The following is a 17,969-nucleotide window of genomic DNA, read 5'->3' as shown; positions in this document are numbered from 1 at the left end:
TTCACGCAATGTGACAATTCAAGCGTTCAGGCAGCGGTAATTGTTGATGCTGGCGTGCGTGCGTTTTCTGAAAATGTATGGAATTTGACACCCGCTGCGGGTGATAGTTTGCAGCCGCATGCGTCAGAATCAAATAATTTTGATTTTTCCGCACGCACGCCCGCACGCCCGCAGTAGCGATTACCGCTACCTCAACGAACGTAGCTCAGTCCGGTTGCAGCTCAATTTACCGAAATAGGCTCGAACTCTCGACGCACTCGCGCAATTGAAAGTTCAAACGACTTGTGGCCTTACAAAAAATGTTAAAATGTGTGAAATACAATTGTTTACTAGTGTTGAAAACATTTTCATTGACCGAAACTGTTTAAAAATACCTTTTTTACAAAGTTTTTTATTTTTGTTTTGAACGCGTAACCGACAAAATTCGTGTTGCGTTCACACATGCAGCGTGCGCGAGCACCACGAACTGCCTGATTTTTTTTTCATAAATTTGGAAATGAGCTGATTTCGTTGAACGCGCGAATTGTCGCAATTGTCATAAGGGTATATAGGCCATGATTAGATGAAGCACATGTAACACATTGCAAGAAAAGGGCAGCAATATAATGATGTGTTGCAATACGCCATCTATTGAGCAAACCAATTAAGCTATGGAGCTTCCGTTTTTTTCTATAGGTATTTGATTTTTCACTCGTTTAACACTTTAAGCGCCGTGTCATATAAATTCGCATGACGGTTTTGCTCACCGTTCAGCTTTGCATCTGGCGCTCAGTGATTCTCTTAAGAACGAATGAGGTAGGAAAGAGAGAACGAGAACGACATGTGCTACGCCGCTTATCGCAATGAAACAAAAGAGTGATAACAATGGCACGAGAAACTGTCGCTCTCATCGCTCTCTTGCCATGCGCTACGTGCTCACTCAAAAACTGTGACGTCAGGCCGGCGGTCAAAGTGTTAAACTTAATCTCTGGCAAGGTGTGTTTATTAAGGAGGTGAATTGTTAGCGCGTTTTCCGGGCGCCATCATTGAGTATTGTTATGTCAAATCGCATACAATTTTCTATACCCCTCTCCTGCCCTCCCCGATTTTAATACCGGAGCCCCCAGTATTGTTATGTCAAGTCGTGAAATGTCAATTTGCTCTGAAGCACTTCACCTTCTTATATCCATACACCTTGATCTCTGGCGCTTGGGTAGTTGCCAAATCGTTCGGCCAACCTGTACATTATACCGACTTTGTATTTAGGCGTGAATTGTTTCAGTCATGTTGATTTTGGCTATTTTTTATGCATCACGGCGTGTATATGTCTGGTTGCACGGTTACGCGGTATTTTGGAGCCGTTTTTGGTCCCCATTAATCGTGTACCTCGGGGACCGCCTGTAATTCAATTAAAACTTTCAAAACGCTATCGTGTAGATTGACCCTAGCAAAGAGTTGTTCCTGATCTTAACCAATAAGTTTTTCATCGGGTTGTTTGTTGCCGGATTTCGATGGAAACGTCATTGCATTGTTTATCAGTTTTTAAATAACATGTAGGGCAAATATCGATAGCCGGCTTTCCTTTCTGCAAAGTTTTGCTTGCTTAGAGAACTTTCCATTAGCACAACACGAAACGCATCATGGCTTTGCGAGAAATGATATGCAAAGATGCTGTTCGTATGTACTCCCAATTGTTAATAATCAATCCACTGCCGGTGAACTCCAACCGATGCATCGCTACACAGCAAGGAAACCTTTCAAAGGGCAGTGGTCAATCATCATCATACGATAGCCTCCCTGAAGGATTTGCTCATCCTTTTGTAACGCACGGTCAGAGTTCCCTCAAGCTACGTTTCACCGAGCAAGGAAAGCTTATGATTTACAACATTAAGCATTTTTACGAGGACTTTACGGGCAACAGCGAGGTGAAGGAAGCACAAAGCAAAGTGAACGATTTGCAGCACAAGTTGGACATCGTAATGGACAAACGGAACACTAGCGAGCTGGAGCTCATAGAATTGACGAAGCAACTTGCGGAACTGAACAGCTCACAGCAAAATGTAACGGATCAGGACATCGAATACTTAGACTTTTTGAAAAAAGAATTCAAGGTACGTACTTGTCACCCACGCAGCAGGGTTACCGCTTTACATTCTGGAATATTTACACATTACACGCCTCCTCTATTGCAGCTTTTATCCGAGAAGCAGCGCCTGGATGGACTGATAGGGCTACTGAACTACGAACACCAACTGCTGCTGATGCAGCTAACACACGCCCTCAACGAGGTCCATGCGAAGGAGCGCCATGAAGCAAACACGCTTCGATTGGTGAAGGTATTCCTCACCACACTGGTGGCCGTGATTGGATTCGCAGGAAACGCCGGGTACAATCACTACAAGGACGCCAAGGTGCAGAACCACATGATGCAGCAAAGCACGATGCTTCAGACGGTGTTGGAGTATGTGGAGGAGGAGAAATCACGCAAAGCGACAGCTTCGACTGAATCCTGGGGAAGCTATTTGTATCGCCAGCCGGGCCGGCTGTACGGATACCTGCTGCCGAAACAGTCCACCGAGTCATGGGGAAGCAGCCTATATCGTCAACCTGTTCGGCTTTATCGGTACATGTTTCCTAAAAATCCATAACAGTTCGGATTAGGTGTATACAATTCATTGGCGACATTTCATTTCATAGTTTTACAACGGCAGAGGTTATGCCAATTTTCGAAGCACATTTGTAATCGAGGATTTACCATGTATTTTGGAAGAATATAATCATAATGATATTTCTGTTTATAAATCAAGAATTGTATTATAATGTAATACAAAGTTAACCCAAAACCTCCTAACAATTGTTTAACCTTCATTTCTATAACCACCTACCCGGGTATGTTTTACTTATACTTTTTATGATAACTTTTTATAGGATTATCGAATCGATCCAAAAAAATTAGAATGCTTAGAGAAACATGTTTTACAACAGTGGCAAAAAATTCAGAATTTTTAATTTTTTTTAAATGTGCTTTAAAAAATAAAATCAACTTTTACCCCTACTTCTATAACCACCTACCCGGGTAGGTAACACATACAATAAAGGATTTTGGTTTCGATTAGTCGCTAACTTTGTAATGATATGTATAGCAATGCATGTAGTTATATTTATAGAATCTATTCCAAAAGTTTTCTAGCTCTTAATATTCTTCTAAAGTCACATAGATTGAAATAATTGCACCGACAGTCGGGAAGAAATGGCGGTGTATTAGTGTCAGTTGAACTAATTGCTATGCATTCAATTTATGTAACTAAAAGCCATACTTCATAAATTTATAAAATAAAAAGAAATATTTATATTATAGCTGCATAGAATAAATTGAATAAGACATTTTTTGACCAATAAAAATACAAATTCCCTTATAAAATGTATTACTTACCCGGGTAGGTGGTCATAAAGATGAGGGTGTATTTTTGGTCATAGAAACGAAGGTTAAACGGACATTTTTGCAAACCACTGAGATCATTTTTTCACTGGACAATGGTTTGTTATTGCAGGGGTTTTAAACCGTTGGATAGAAGGTACGAAACAGGATTATTTATTTTAATCAGACATTTATACGAGACATTCTTCAAATATTATTTGTTGCATGGTAATTTCTGAATTTGCATAATATTATCGTTGGTAGATTGTGAAATCATAAATTAAAAAAGTAATTGTAGAGTCGAACTATGGTGTACGATCCCTGTTGAATGTACCGGCATTTGACAGCGCTGTGGCAAACGTATTTCAAAACAACATACAATGTAAAACTACATTCTTCATCGACGAAAAAAGGGTGCATTTTGTGTCGGAATTAAGCGTAAAAGACTGCTGAAACGATGCTCACGTCACGAGTTACTGTCTGCTGCAGCATGCATGGACTAAACCAGTCATGCTTTCGTACAAATTACATAATTTCATTCCGTTGTTTAGCGGACCGGGCCAAGGCAGTCGATTCGGGTGCGCAGGAAAAAGAGTCCTTCCAGTACTACACCATCGCATCGGAGCAGGTGACAAAAGGGCCAAGTCCAAAGCATGGCACGGATGTGGCCCTGCGCCGTATCAGCTTGGTCGATCTGGCCAAAAGCAAGCTGTACGAGGCACAATCATTCTACGACGAGTTTAGCGGTATGAACGAGGTGAAAGTAGCGCAGAACAAGGTGATCGAAATTCAGGACCAGCTGCAGCTCGTCCAGGAACGTCGACGGCACATCCTGCTGGAGCTGACGTTGGTGCGCAAACAGCTGCAGGACATTCACATCGAGCTGCAGAAGGCAACGCGGGGGGAGCATCGTTACGTGGAGCTGATCAAGCAGGAGTTTGATGTAGGTGAAATGCTTTACCATTTGATACTTCATACACGGCCATTCCATGCATTCTCAACATATCCGTTCGGTTTCGTAATCGCTTCCAGGTGCTCGCACGGGAGAAGGAGAAGAACCAAATCTTTCAAATCATCGACCAGGAGGAGCGGGAACTGTTCTCGCACCTGACGGCAGCGGTCAAGACGTCCCACGAGAAGGAACGCACGCAGGCGAACAACGTAAAGTACTGGTCCATCATTGCGTCCGGCGTAGGGGCACTGTTGGGCATTGTGGCCACCTCGATAAACTATTACTTCCGTAACACCCAGTTCGAAACGATACGGAAAGCGGCCGAGGAAAACAATCGGAAGCTGGCCGGCATGGAGAAGCAGCTGGTGAACTTAGAGACGTCCATCGGACGAATGAACGTTGAATGGAACCGTTATTTGAGCGAGAAACGGGTAGCTGAGCAGCGCCGAGTGGCACGCAGCTCGCCCGAGTCCTGGGGCGGGTACTTCCGACGGCATTTGTCGCGATTCGCTCGTGTTTTCATACCAAAAGCTTAGCGAAGGGGGAGTTACTTTATCGGTATACCGATGTGGAGCCTTTTTGTAGTGGCAGATTTGCCCCGGCTTCGAAACTCAGCTGGAGAGAATTTAATTGATTACCAAACGCTTAGGTCTGTGTTATAGTATCGGGTAACCTGAACCATTAAGCCCTATCGACTAAGAGCATTTATGATGTTTAGAACAATTTACAGGATTGTTGCATTTGTTGACTGGTACAGGGCGTGATTGCATAGTTGGTACGGTAGGATAGGAACCATATGATCGATACACGCGATACGGAATGGATGCAAATATAATAATTACTTTCATTGAACGTTGTACAGTTCAAGCAAAAGTATCACAGTTTAATGTGTTTTATGGTGATGGTTTGGGTTGCGTTATTAAATTGGGCATGATTGAATTTAATTTTCTTTCTTTTTTCTATTTAGTTTGGGTTGTATTTCTCTAACAGAGGGAATGTTTTTATTGTTTTTGATCTAACTATTAACGAGACTCCTTCTGCTGCAGGTCAAAGAGTATTCAAGGGTTCAACCTTACCGCACGGAGAACCAAGCGCTATGGTTTGTTTCATCGTCCAGCTCTTCTATTGGATTTTTCGGATTACAAAAGACGACATCCTCGACTCATCATCAGCCGCTGGAAGGGCTAGTCAGTGCCCACGCTTATTTTAATTAATACTCACTGAACCGTTGTGTCGCGCTCGTGCTGTCGGGTGTTTTCCCCCCATCAAAGTGTGCCCCCCCCATCACTCGGTGGCCCGGTTTGGCTTGGTGAAGTTTTGGTTTGCGCTTTTTTTGACCCGGTTTCCGTAGACGCGTAGGTGGTATCTGGTAGCGTCTGGTCGCCCGGGACGATTAAAACCGTCCCATAAAGAGCCGGCAATGGGAACCGGTCGATTAAATTCAATTTCCGTCGTTGCATCACGAAAATACAATTGGATCTAATCTCCTCACGCTAAGCACTCGACCGCAGTTGATGATTGACACAAGTCGACTTAGTAAAGCGTCGCTAGAGAGATGGCAAGGATCGTCCCGTAGTAAACCAGCACAAGCCCATCGCTCTAGGGTTTAGCAGATTTATTGTATTGCAACAATGAGCGGTACATTTTAAAAATCCCCCCGCCAATTTAGGGAACTGGTTGTCTCGTTTGGCGGTTCGTGGTTGAAGATGAACAGCAGGAACGTCACCAACATGATCCCGGTGGCCATCAGTAAACCGACCACGAGGAAACACAATGCCAGCGCAATCAAGGTCACGAGGAACACCGGCCAACGTCCTTTCCGTTGCAGCAACAGTTCCAGCTCGTCGAGCAAATCGAACGATTCGGCACGCTGCTTGGCAGTGGCCACAAGCGAGCTGCCCTCAGGGTACAGTGTGTGACGTTCCATCGTATCCTTGCTCGCGTGCAATGTGTCGTCGGAGTGGGTTGGGGTTTGAGGAACGGCTTTCTAAAACGGCAACAGGAACCAACGCCAATTACATGCCCACCGTATTTGCACTTTGATCAATACCGCGGACCTGATTGCGGGCGATTCCGGATGCCAGCCAGTTCGGTAGCGTCTGGCGCCTGCGAGAGAACAGAACTGGCGAATCGAACAAAGGTGCAGTACGGTGTAAACAAATATAGCATTCCCCCGTCGGACATGATTAGATTAGAACACGGAGCCGCGTATAATGTGATTACTCTCTTTCTCTCTCTCGTGTTAAGCACGCCGATTAATGTGTAAAGTATTTGATTTTTTGCTCTCTGTCTCACTCTCCTTCCTCATTCGGTACCTGATAAAGCTCCCAGTTGGCCCTAGCCGCGTGCATCCAGCCGCGGCGGAACTCGTCACGCCAAACATGATAAGAGGGTTTTGGGCAATGGGCAATGGGCGCACGTTTCGATGCACGTATGGGGCAGACGAGAGTGAAACAGCGGTAGAAACGGAATGCATCGCGGCAAGGTGCAATAAAACATTAGTGAGGAACAATTGTATCGTTGTTATTATCGATAGCAAAACTATTTATCAATAATATTAAATTTACATTGAGTAACTCGCGTTTGTCATGGTAACTGATCAACAAATGTCTGGTGGAGCCTAAAACAATTAAACAACAGGTCAATACGCTCAAGAAAAGGAACGCCGTTCTTGACAGCTTAGACAACGATACCCGTTCTTTCGTCATTATTTGCAGCCAAGAGTAACAAACAAATTAACGAAAAAAATGCCCCACTAGTTGCGAAGTTATATGTTCCGAATTTCCACTTCATCGTGAGTAAACGAAAAACACGTAAACATTGCTTCGTACAAACAACTAGCCCAAACCAACCCCTATCTATATAGCAACTATTTGCTATTGGAAGGCATTGAATGTATTTTGCGTACAGATCAAATATTGAACTTCAAAAACTTGGAAGGAAAATTTGTTTTTCCTTCCAAACAATGAGAATTTGACTGACACATTAATCAACAGTAACGGAAGGACAGGGGGAAGTGCCAAAGAGCCTTGACGATATGAAGAAAACCATCCAATAGTGGGATGAGTTATTTGAAGGCTTTGAAGCATTCTCACAAAGCACCGGAGAAAGTTCGAAACTCATGATGCTAGATGTCTTAGACTATAAGAAGATTACACAATTACGGTAGTAGGGGTAGGGGTAAAAGGGGTAAAGTTTTCCCTCTGTCTTATCCTGCACTTTACGGGGGCAGATCACAAACAAACAACGGTTAAACGTAATTTTTTTAATTTAATTTATAACCACTATTTTTTCATCAACTTTACCAGTCCCGTCCCCGTTCCAGATACGACCGATTAAATATTAACGTTGCATTAATTAATATTACACTATAAAAATGTTTCGTAATGCCCGACGAGGATGGGATTCGAACCCACGCGTGCAGAGCACATTGGATTAGCAGTCCAACGCCTTAACCACTCGGCCACCTCGTCGCAGTTGGATGGGGAAAGCTTATTACCTAGTAGTAGCCTATTTTTCTGGATTCTCTCTCGCACGCCTTCGCACCCTAATGGCCATAATTTTTACTGCGAGCCTTTGAAATCTTGAAGTTACAACACAAAGAATAAAATGAGAAGATAGTTTGCAAAAAGGCCTATCCTCCTGTGTTTCTCTCACAGGGTAGTTAAACATCTCCTTTGAGACACATTCCTTCCAGACATCCACAGTGTGATAATCGTTTCGGTTTCCAAACAAACTCCGCAGCTAAAAGGGGGCCAAAGGGGTTGGAGTGTTGTTTAATTGTCCAGTTTATTAAATTAAATTTCACCCATACAAGGCATACAATGGTGGTGGCGACGGTGACTGCGGTGGTCGACCAAAACACATCAACGTGTTCATCATTTAAACGACGAGCGGGTGGAGGAGAAGATGTTCTTGATGCGATCAGAACGCTATTCCCCGCAAGTGGCAGAAAGCGCAACGAGCGCTGGAGCGATGGCAGTGAGTCACGCGTGTTGCGAGCGTGAGGTAACCAAGACGATGACTTCCAGCAACTGCATGGTAGAGCAACTGCATCGGCTTTCCAGCAGTCGGGAGGTTGGCCGGTCAGAAGTAATCTAATTTGCGTATGCACGTTAGATCGTTTGATCGAGTGAATACATTATTTTCGATGAGCTTTACTTGCTGCGTGGTGTGGTTTGCGTGTTTCTGAGATAGGCATTTTAAATGCTTACGTTAATCGAAGACCTTGGCTTACGAGCATCAATGATACAACTCAACTATCTTCGCACTAAGAGTGTGTGAACCAATAATAAGTTCTTATGTCCAAGAATCCATCCCTTGCGTGTTTGCGAGATAGTTATTGTGTCATTGAAAGGATTCTAAGGGTTCTAATGACCAAGACAACAAGGGCAAATACACTCCCTAAACGAACAGAGTATTAAAATCATATTTAAAATGGAATGATGTTTATCAACATTTGCTGAAAACGAAATGAAACTTCACAAATAAAAAACAAAGATTTTGTTCAACGAATAGCGCTCTATTCTTATCTAAAATCTGTCTGATAATGTTGAAGAGAAAAACTAGGTTACCGTCCTTACATCCAGCATGCGCATCAAGTTACTAGCCATAGAAAACAACTCGCAGCGTGAGCAAATTCACCCAAATCTCCGAAAGCAGCAAGCCAAAATTCAGCACACGGCTGTCCCTTTTCGCCATTTGCGCGACGTGTCTGAAGCCAATTGCCAAAATCATACCACCATAAAAGTAAAACAGGCCCTATTTGCACTATCCGGAACCGATTCATCTTCCACCAGCTCTCTCCTTTGCAAACATCTCCACCGCTTGTGCTTCGGGGGGAAATCGGGCCTTCCTCGTCTGCATCGCAGAAACAATAACTACTACGCCGTGCGTAGAACTTTTCCCGCCAAACGGGCGACACGAGCGCCTCCGTCCCTCCGGGCGTCATTGACGCCCCATTGCACACATTGCGCCCCATACTCCTCCTCCCATGGGACCACTTCTGAACCAAAAAGGACGCCCTATAGGGAGGGAAATGGTTTCACTTTCTGTATCGGCGGGCTAAATGTTGTTTTGTTCGGTTGGCTTCCCTCATTGACCCCAAACCTAAACCTTGACTAATTCGGGTGCGATTCCTGGCCGTAAACATACACACACACACACACACACTCATACAGCCGGCCGCTTCTTTGGCCGCTGCACCAGAGCACCATCGTGTCCAAGGGGATAGCAAAGGGGAGAATCGTTTTAAAAAGGGAACATTGGGGGTGAGTACAAACATTACTTTCTCTCTCTATCTCTCACCCGCTCTCTCTAACATGCTTTTGCTCACGCTTGTTCCAGCGCACCCATTGTGTGCTCCCTTTCGATTGCGATTAGCTAGCAGCAGGACGGTGGTACCGCGCACGGTACAAAAACGGCGTTTTCAGCGGGCCGCGCGTTCAGTCAGATGTCATCTCTTGCGGCGTCGGTTCGGTTTCGGTTCTCGCTTGTGTTTCGATCGTTGATGTGTTGAAGCTTCTGCCAACCATAGTGAAGTGTGTGGGTTAAGCTGCGTTATGTTGGGAAGTAGTAGCGAGCAAAGTGATTAACAGTTTCAAGGCCTTCCCCGTGATCAGATTGTGAACGTTCGCGTAGGAATAAGCAACGAATAAGTGTATCGACTAAAACGAGAATAAATTAAACAACAACAAGTGACGAAAGTGCACAGCAAAATGATCCTCCATTCGCTGTTGGCCGTCTTTTGTGGTTTTGTGCTGGAGCACGCGTCTGCAGGAAGTGTCCCGCAAGGGTACGGATCCAGCTCGGCAGAAAACCGTGGCACTGCTCCCTCGCAGCACTGTACGGATTTCAATCCCCAGCATGGCCTCGACATTGACCAGGTAGGTCTGGGTGGAAGTTGCTGCTTCTCTATGCCGTGTTTCGACGATCGTTCGACAATAGCTGACAATGTTCACACATGATTTCATGCGGACGTTAAATTAACCCAATCGTCGTCCAGTACAGCTACACTGGGCGAACGGTTTTGACGTTTTTTCGCCCCGGTATTCTCTCGCTAGGGTGCATCGGGGGAGCATCACACGCACTGCAGTTGATCGCCCTTGCCGTTTGATGGAGCGGTTTGCATTTGATTTCGCTTTCATGGAGCAAGTTGGTGGTTTTGGTTGCATTTCCCAGCGAATAGTGCATGCTTTAATGAAGGCGTTCGGTTTTGTCGGCTCATGGACATTGAATGGATGCAAAAAAGTGTGTTAATGCGCGTCAGCCTTGGGCCAATGTGAATGATCAATGCAAATTCATAAAGTACCGTTGTGTATGTGAATGTATGTTTCGGATGATCTCATGGTGCAGTAATGTAATGCAATACCAATAGTTGTTGTTAGCAGGTTTGTGTAAAGGTGTGAGTGTGTTAAATACAAACTAACGAGTGTGTTTTTGTATTTAGTCGGCCTTATCACGTAAGATCATTGTAAAGCGCAGCGATAATGCTTTCATTTCAAGTGTTTTAGAACGATCGTAATAATAGAGTCATCGTCTTTTTTTTGTAAACCAGTGACAGCAATTATGACACGATGGGCGTTCCGTGCACGATTATCGCTGCATCATAACCGTCAACACCCGTAGTCGTCTATGACACTCATGCTTCATCCGTGCCCGGCTGGCCCTTTTGGTCGATTCAATTAACCTTATGGCAGAAAACGATCACTGGCTGAGAACATTCATTGATGGGGAGAAGGTAGCTTACAGTGCGGCGTTTAGCAGATATTGTTTGTCTGGGATGTGTTTGGAACACTTTTTTCCACATAGCTCATTGAATCGAACACACAGACTTATACATTTTACATTTTATTGGTCCGTTTTAACTAATGTATAACAAAATTATTTTAACATGGTTTGAACGAATATTTGTTGAAATAAAGATGTTTAAAAACGTATAGGAAATTAACGTGAAGCAAATTAAATGAGCAAGAAAATGAGCAGATGAACGAATATTTGGCTCCTGTATTAAAATAAATTATTTGATTGAATTTTCGATCATTCCTGACGCAGGCCAAGACCGCAAAACGGCTGTAGCGCCGGATAATAAATAATAATAATTTAATAAAATCAACTCCAAGTGAAAAACTACTTCATCAATATGAAAACGTTAAAATCCTATTTAAAACACACATTAGCCAAACGTAGATTAATAATTTATTGATCTGTGCCTATTTAACAATTTAGGTCCATTTAGTAGTCAAGTGAAGGTTGTTTGTTTTTAACATTAATCAGCATTGCTTAAATTGTTTAATTTTGTTTAAAAAAATATGTTCGTGGCATGCATTATCTTATACGACTGCATTTAGGATCGAAAAAATGTCCTAAAGCAAGGCGTAAGTCGAAATAGTCGTATGTCGAATATCTGTGAATATAAAGTCTATAACCAAAATTGAAGAGTCGAAATCTATGAAATCGTGTATTTAATTTAAAATATTATAAGGTAATGTATTAATTTTCCTCCAGAAGCCGTTTAAACGATATAGATATTCAAGATCAGGAAGTTGTGGAATCTATGGAAATGTATTTGTAACGGTTATGAGCTCAGAAATTCAAAAAAAATGCATACATTTCTTCTCAATGACATTTTTAACTGTCAAAGTCAAAATCGTCGTACCTGCGAATCTTCGTAACTCGAGGGGGTCGTAACTCGGGGGACGCCTGTATTACATTGAATATTTTTACAATATTCAATTTACTTATTAATTATTCGATATCTGAACTCGTTGCATTACTTTAATTTTCTCTAAAGTAAATAGAAAAAAGAAACATTTCAGTATCAGTAACGCTCACATCTACATGCGTTGTCCGTCCTTAGTGTCTAGCTAAATATTACTGTTATCGGACTTCACAACCCTTTCTCCTATTCCCACAGATTATGGGCATCTGGTATGGGAGCGAAGTGATCACGCACGACAGTCGCGAGGAGGGCGAATCGGTATACAAAACCTGCGTTGTAATCCACCTGGCAGACGTGACGAACGCGGTAGGTGTTACAATAAGCCACGGATAATCGCCGTACCGTCGGCATTAAATGCTAATCGATTCTTCCACCAACCCAGACAACCTCCGTATACGATCAATCGACGGGATACGGTGGCCGCACTAACCCGTCCGGTACGAACTATGACCGTTTTGCGACGTCGTACGGCTACGGCGGTCGGAGCCCGAGCAGCTCGTACGAGCAGCAAAATCAGCAGCGCCGTCAGCAGGGCAACCATCAGTATTTGCAGCATGAACCGCGCACGATGCGCAACCTACGCCTGATTTGGGACGAGTCGGAGCACACGCTGGAGTACACGCTGCGTTACAACACATCGATGCCCGGGTTCTGGATCTCGGCCTCTCCGCAGTCCGGCTCGATGATACAGCTGCAGTACGTTCAGTTTACCGGCACGGTGCAGGTGCTGAAGGCGGTCAACAATCAGCTCGTGCTCAACTTCTGCCAGAGTCTGCCGGGGGGTCAGCTGTTTACGATCGTGCTGTCGCGTGTGCCGATGAGCTTGGGACCGGAGGTGAGTTGACAAAGTGGGAAACTGCTGAAACTTGTGAACGTCGGTAATAATGACTGTGTAATGTCCTTATCGCAGGATATTCAAAGCATCCGCAATCTGTTGCGGCGTCGCGGTCTGTCGACAACTTCGGTGCGCAAGGTCTGCCAGAGTGGTGCCTCACGCGGTGACTTTTCGATGTTCGCCATCGCGGCTCTGGCCGTCGTAACTGCCCTAGTCAAACGGTTGCACTGAATGTTTTAAATTGCCATCTTAATAGCAGCAGCAGTTTTTGTCAGTGCCATCTTCCTTCATCTACGATCGAGATGTTTGTGTTGTGCTCACGTGTCTTTATTCCATTCCAAAGTTCATCTTTCATTTAAGTCTCATGTGTGTGGAATTCAACGATTGCCTTCGCAAGCCTTACAGAAAGAAATAAAATATACCGTTTGCATAACGAGTAACGAAAAGCTTGTGGATTTTTTAAAATGAAAGACAATAATAAATGGTATTAGTTACTCTGGACTCTAACAGGATACGTACATAATTGGAGAGAAAAAAAAAACTACAAACGGCAACCTTTTAAGACACTATGCACACACAGTGGGTGTAATTAATTATGCTCAATCAGCTCCATCGCTGCTTCTCGATGCGCTGTTTGCTCCGGAGAAGCGTTCATTACTCGTTGTCGCCGCACTGTCCTGATGATTGTGTCATCTTCCGAGCGAACCCCAAACTAACCCGGAGCTCGATCCAACCAATCAAGCCACCGACTGGACAATGTTACTCACAGTGGGTGAATGTTGCGATAGTTTAATTAACAAATTTGTAATCAAATTAGCTCCCGCGGGCCGCCTCCTCTAATTGGGCCCAGCTTGCTTGCTGCCCGGCTTGTAACGTGGTTAATGGTGCATGCCGGCCAGGACAAGTGTTTGATGTTCTTGTTAACACAGACTGGCTAGGTCGGAAAGGTGATGACCCGGGTGCGTCAACCACCCACCCAACGAGGGGAAGGGTATAAGAAAAACATGTTTCTTTCAAACTTTCGATGTTTGATTTGATAGATGAGGCGATGGTATAAGCATGTACTTTTTTAATTGAACGCGATACGGGTAATTTGGTGAGAGAAACTAAAGAAAGGACTGTACTCCATTCGAAGGAGTGTTTACAAAAGGGGTGTTGATTGTTGGAGGCGTTAAAAGTGGTGTAGTGAGCACAATAATTATCTGACATTTCATTTGGTATGACCCAAATGACCCTTGAAAGAAACGAAGACCAACCGGAGATCTTTAAATTGCTGGGTGAGTGTTGTTAAACGAGCGTTAATTCATAAACCAAATACATAGGAAAAGTGATATCATGTTGAAAAAGATCAGTGTTCCAAGATCAATCCCCATGGTCTTCTAATCAAACATTGAAATAATGATTTCATAGATTGGGCAATTGATTATTATTATTATTATTATTTATTGTTTAATCTTCAATGGCCTAATTAAGATGACTAACAGTACACAAAAAAATACATAGCAAAATCAAGATTTGTATCGCAATTCACTGCGGCTACGGCAGAAGCCAGAGACGTTCCTTGAAGCACTGAGTTGAGATGTTGAAGTTGAAGCAATCCGAAACAGTGTTGAAAATAGCCGACATGCGGAACATAGGGTCAGACCGACCAGCACTGGAACGGGGTTGAGCGAGCCGTAGAGTTTCTCTAGACCTAAGTGTTCGTGATGGTGCATAGATATCGACTCGATGCAACAAAGGCGATGAGTCGATAGAGCCATTTAACAAACCAGCGATGAAAGAGCACTGTGCATTGCGTCTTGTAGCCGAAAGAGGTTCAAGGCCTAGAAGACGGCACCGCGCAGCATACGGAAGAAGATTATTGCGATTCTGCCAGGGAAGTAGGCATAGGGCATATCACGAGAGCTTATGTTGAATCGGTTCAAGTCGAGCAATTGAAGAAGCAGTAGTTGGGTTCCAGACGACGCACGAATATTCCAGAACCGAACGAACGATACTATTGTAGACAGCTTTGATGCACATGAGATTGCAGAATTCATTAGTTGTCTGGATAACCACGCCAAGTAGTTGGTTTCCTCTGGCTACAACGTCATCGATATGCTGTTTAAAGTTCAAAATTGAATCAAGAAGAACGCCCAAGTCTTTGGCATGATTTTGTCGATTAACTGCAGTGCCGTCTATGAAGTAGGTACCAGTAACTGTGCTCCTGCATCGACAAAAAGACACACAGAAGCATTTATCGATGCAGATTTATTGATACATAACAAACAACTACTAAAGGTTTAATGTTTGAATATTCAATGAGTGAATTTAAATAGTGCGCTCATTGAACAGTGTCATAATTTATTTTCAATTTAATGTTCGGTACAACTATCACTTTTCACTATCAATACTCCGATTACAAGAATGTACATAGAATATGAAAAGCATTAATGCACATTAACTATAAAAAAGCAAAAGAAGCCCCTACAACCATTCTCCGAAAATACAGAAATGAAAAGCAAAATACCATCTCACTGTATCTTTCTCATTCTATTACTGTTCTCGCCTATTATGACCTCGGTGAACGTCTTGCTTTCTACCGGACGGATCTTCCGAGCAACCCCAATCCGTGCGTGGAATCCACCGTTGCACCGTACGTGCAAAGCTTTCCCCCGGGAACATTTGCTCGAATAGCTTCCGATAGTAGAACGCTTCTTTCGTTGTCGGCGTGTTGAAGGGGAATCTATCGGCGGCAGCTGCATATTCCGTCTGAGTGACACGCTTCGAAGCCCACTGGGCAATGGCATCGATCCAGGCATACCCAACTCCATCGGAAAACTGCTCCTTCTGCCTCCAGAGCACTTCCGGCGGAAGGTAATTACCATTGGCGAACGCTTGTCGAAGAATGCGTTTTTCCAGCGCACTGTGATCATCGTGCGACGGAATGCCGGGCGCCCTATCCTCCGGCCTGATGGACATTACGTGCTGCAAGAAATCGGTATCGAGAAACGGAACCCTTAACTCCAGTCCCCAGGCCGCACAGCCTTTGTTCGCACGCAAACAATCGGACAGATGAAGTCCTCGTACGCGGCGCACCGTTTCACGATGAAACTCGGCCGCACTCGGGGCACGATGAAAATAAAGATAGCCGCCGAATAGCTCATCGGCCCCCTCGCCCGAGAGCACCACCTTAATGCCTTCGCTGCGGATGGCCCTTGCCAGCAGCATTACCGCTACGATGCAGCGGATCGTAGTGACGTCGTAAGTCTCGGCATAGTACACAGCGTCCCGTACGAGGTCTATGCCCTCCGGGATGGTAAAACGTACCTCGGTGTGATCACTGCCGATGTGGTCAGCCACCATGCGTGCATACGTTAGATCAGGACTTTCTCCCTCCAGCCCAATGCTGTATGTCTTTAGTCGAAAGGTTGAATTATCTGTGCGTGCGCGAAGTATGCGTGTGGCGATGGAGGCAATCAGGCTAGAGTCGAGTCCACCACTAAGCAGAGCACCGAACGGCACCTCACTCTGCAAATGTGACTCAACGGCGCTTTCCAGGTGGTGTTTCAACAGTTCCAGGTCGACTCTAGCGGTAGAAATTTCCGTCATCCATAGTGCTTGAAAGTAAGGTTTCGGGACAAAACTCTCCCTTGGCCCAAAGTATGAATGGCCGGGAGGGAACACATTTACTTCAGCACAGCAACTCACTAGACACTTTAACTCACTGGCAAACCACAAACTCCCTGCGTCATCCCAACCATAGTAAAGTGGCACTATGCCGACCGGATCACGAGCTACCAGCAGCCGATGGGTGCTGCAGTCGTACAGCACGAAAGCGAACATGCCGCGAACAATTTGCAATAATCGATCTGCTCCAAACAGCTCGTAGAAAGCTACCAGAACGTCACAATCACTGCGCGGTGTGTAGTATTCAAATTTCAGCGCATCGTTAATAAGAGACGCCATATGAAGAAAGTTGTAAATCTCTCCGTTAGCTACCAGATGCGTCATGTCGTTGGTTGAAGTTAGGGGCTGCCGTCCAGTTTTCACTCCAACAATCGAAAGGCGCTCCTGTACCAGCACGAATCCATACTCGTCATTAACGCACAGGCCAGTTTGATCGGGACCTCGGTGCCGCTGTTTACTCGATTGCCGAAAGGCCATTTCCCGTAAGGAATCACACGAAAGACTACTACACTGTGAGGACTCTCCATTGCAACTTGTGCGGTTGTGTGGGCTTGTGTCTGTTGATGTATATTGCGTAAATATACAAAGAATACCACACATGCTTTTAGCAGGGATGAAGAGGTCTACAATGCACGATAGAACCACAACTATGCAGCTGCAATAGCAATTTGTGAATGAGAAGCTGCTTCAACTCTCTTTTATGCATTCGGGAAAGGCGACTCAATCAATAGACAAGCATTATCATCCAGTTGAAGAGCATCAAATGCGTCAGAGATATTGTTAATAAAATTATTTGCGTATGTTATGGATCTATGCATAGATCATTCTGGGAGTGCTCTTCGGTAAGAGTACTGAAAAATTGTTTTCTCAGGACCGAGCAGAGATGACAGATTTGTTTAAAATTCATGTAAATTTTATTAATGTTATTTTATCTCACAGAATACATAAACCGCTCGCTCTTAAAGGGTTAGCTGCAGTAGCAATAAGATATCAGGCAAAATGCATCTACCCAAGTGGTACAGTTGATATTGTTTGATGGACAAGCAAATCGTAAATAAAGGCAATGGTAATGTGACTACAATAGAACAAATTTATCTAGCTGAAAGCATTCGCATCAGCATGCTGATATTGACTGTTTACGAGAGGGCAACCTTTGCAGTCATCCCTACGAATGCAATTTCAATCTCCGCCTGGACACACTATCGACGTCACCGTTTGTGTTAGAGAAATTGTATTGACCATAGGAGCATCGCTTAAAATAGCTGTCCTTCAAAAGCGGATACTATTGTCACAATCAAGACTGGCCTCGTGCCAGCTGGGATACGTTGAAGAAGAGGTTGTTCTTCTTGCATCATCGTGTTTGAACTATTCTTCCTGTACCATTCGTTTTCGAACC

The 17,969-nt window shown here is 44.2% G+C and overlaps 4 protein-coding genes and 1 non-coding gene across 5 annotated transcripts; 3 read left to right on the top strand and 2 right to left on the bottom strand.

The window, feature by feature from the left end:
- Positions 1–1,519: 1,519 nt before the first annotated feature.
- LOC120951268 (mitochondrial potassium channel-like) lies at positions 1,520–2,822 on the top strand. Its single transcript, XM_040369870.2, has 2 exons — positions 1,520–2,090; positions 2,172–2,822. The coding sequence occupies exons 1-2, from the start codon at positions 1,620–1,622 to the stop codon at positions 2,625–2,627; spliced, it is 927 nt and encodes a 308-aa protein (XP_040225804.2). The 5' UTR covers positions 1,520–1,619; the 3' UTR covers positions 2,628–2,822.
- A 916-nt stretch (positions 2,823–3,738) lies between these two features.
- Positions 3,739–5,225, top strand: LOC120951267 (mitochondrial potassium channel-like). Its single transcript, XM_040369869.2, has 2 exons — positions 3,739–4,340; positions 4,430–5,225. The coding sequence occupies exons 1-2, from the start codon at positions 3,855–3,857 to the stop codon at positions 4,883–4,885; spliced, it is 942 nt and encodes a 313-aa protein (XP_040225803.2). The 5' UTR covers positions 3,739–3,854; the 3' UTR covers positions 4,886–5,225.
- Positions 5,226–7,740: 2,515 nt separating this feature from the next.
- On the bottom strand, positions 7,741–7,822 carry Trnas-gcu (transfer RNA serine (anticodon GCU)). The gene has a single exon. It is a non-coding gene; the product is annotated as a tRNA-Ser (tRNA).
- Positions 7,823–9,773: 1,951 nt separating this feature from the next.
- On the top strand, positions 9,774–13,351 carry LOC120951844 (uncharacterized). Its single transcript, XM_040370815.2, has 4 exons — positions 9,774–10,234; positions 12,265–12,375; positions 12,452–12,904; positions 12,980–13,351. Exons 1-4 carry the CDS (start codon positions 10,067–10,069, stop codon positions 13,133–13,135), a joined length of 888 nt encoding a protein of 295 aa, XP_040226749.2. The 5' UTR covers positions 9,774–10,066; the 3' UTR covers positions 13,136–13,351.
- Positions 13,352–15,273: 1,922 nt separating this feature from the next.
- Positions 15,274–17,297, bottom strand: LOC120953512 (uncharacterized). The gene has a single exon (XM_040373516.2). It carries the CDS (start codon positions 17,171–17,173, stop codon positions 15,440–15,442), a length of 1,734 nt encoding a protein of 577 aa, XP_040229450.2. The 5' UTR covers positions 17,174–17,297; the 3' UTR covers positions 15,274–15,439.
- Between the last annotated feature and the right edge of the window lie 672 nt (positions 17,298–17,969).

This window comes from Anopheles coluzzii, chromosome 2, assembly GCF_943734685.1.
Source record: "Anopheles coluzzii chromosome 2, AcolN3, whole genome shotgun sequence".
Classification (NCBI taxonomy): Eukaryota; Metazoa; Arthropoda; class Insecta; order Diptera; family Culicidae; genus Anopheles; species Anopheles coluzzii.
The sequence above is the reverse complement of the archived record's forward strand: the minus strand, read 5'-3'. Positions and strand labels throughout refer to the sequence as shown.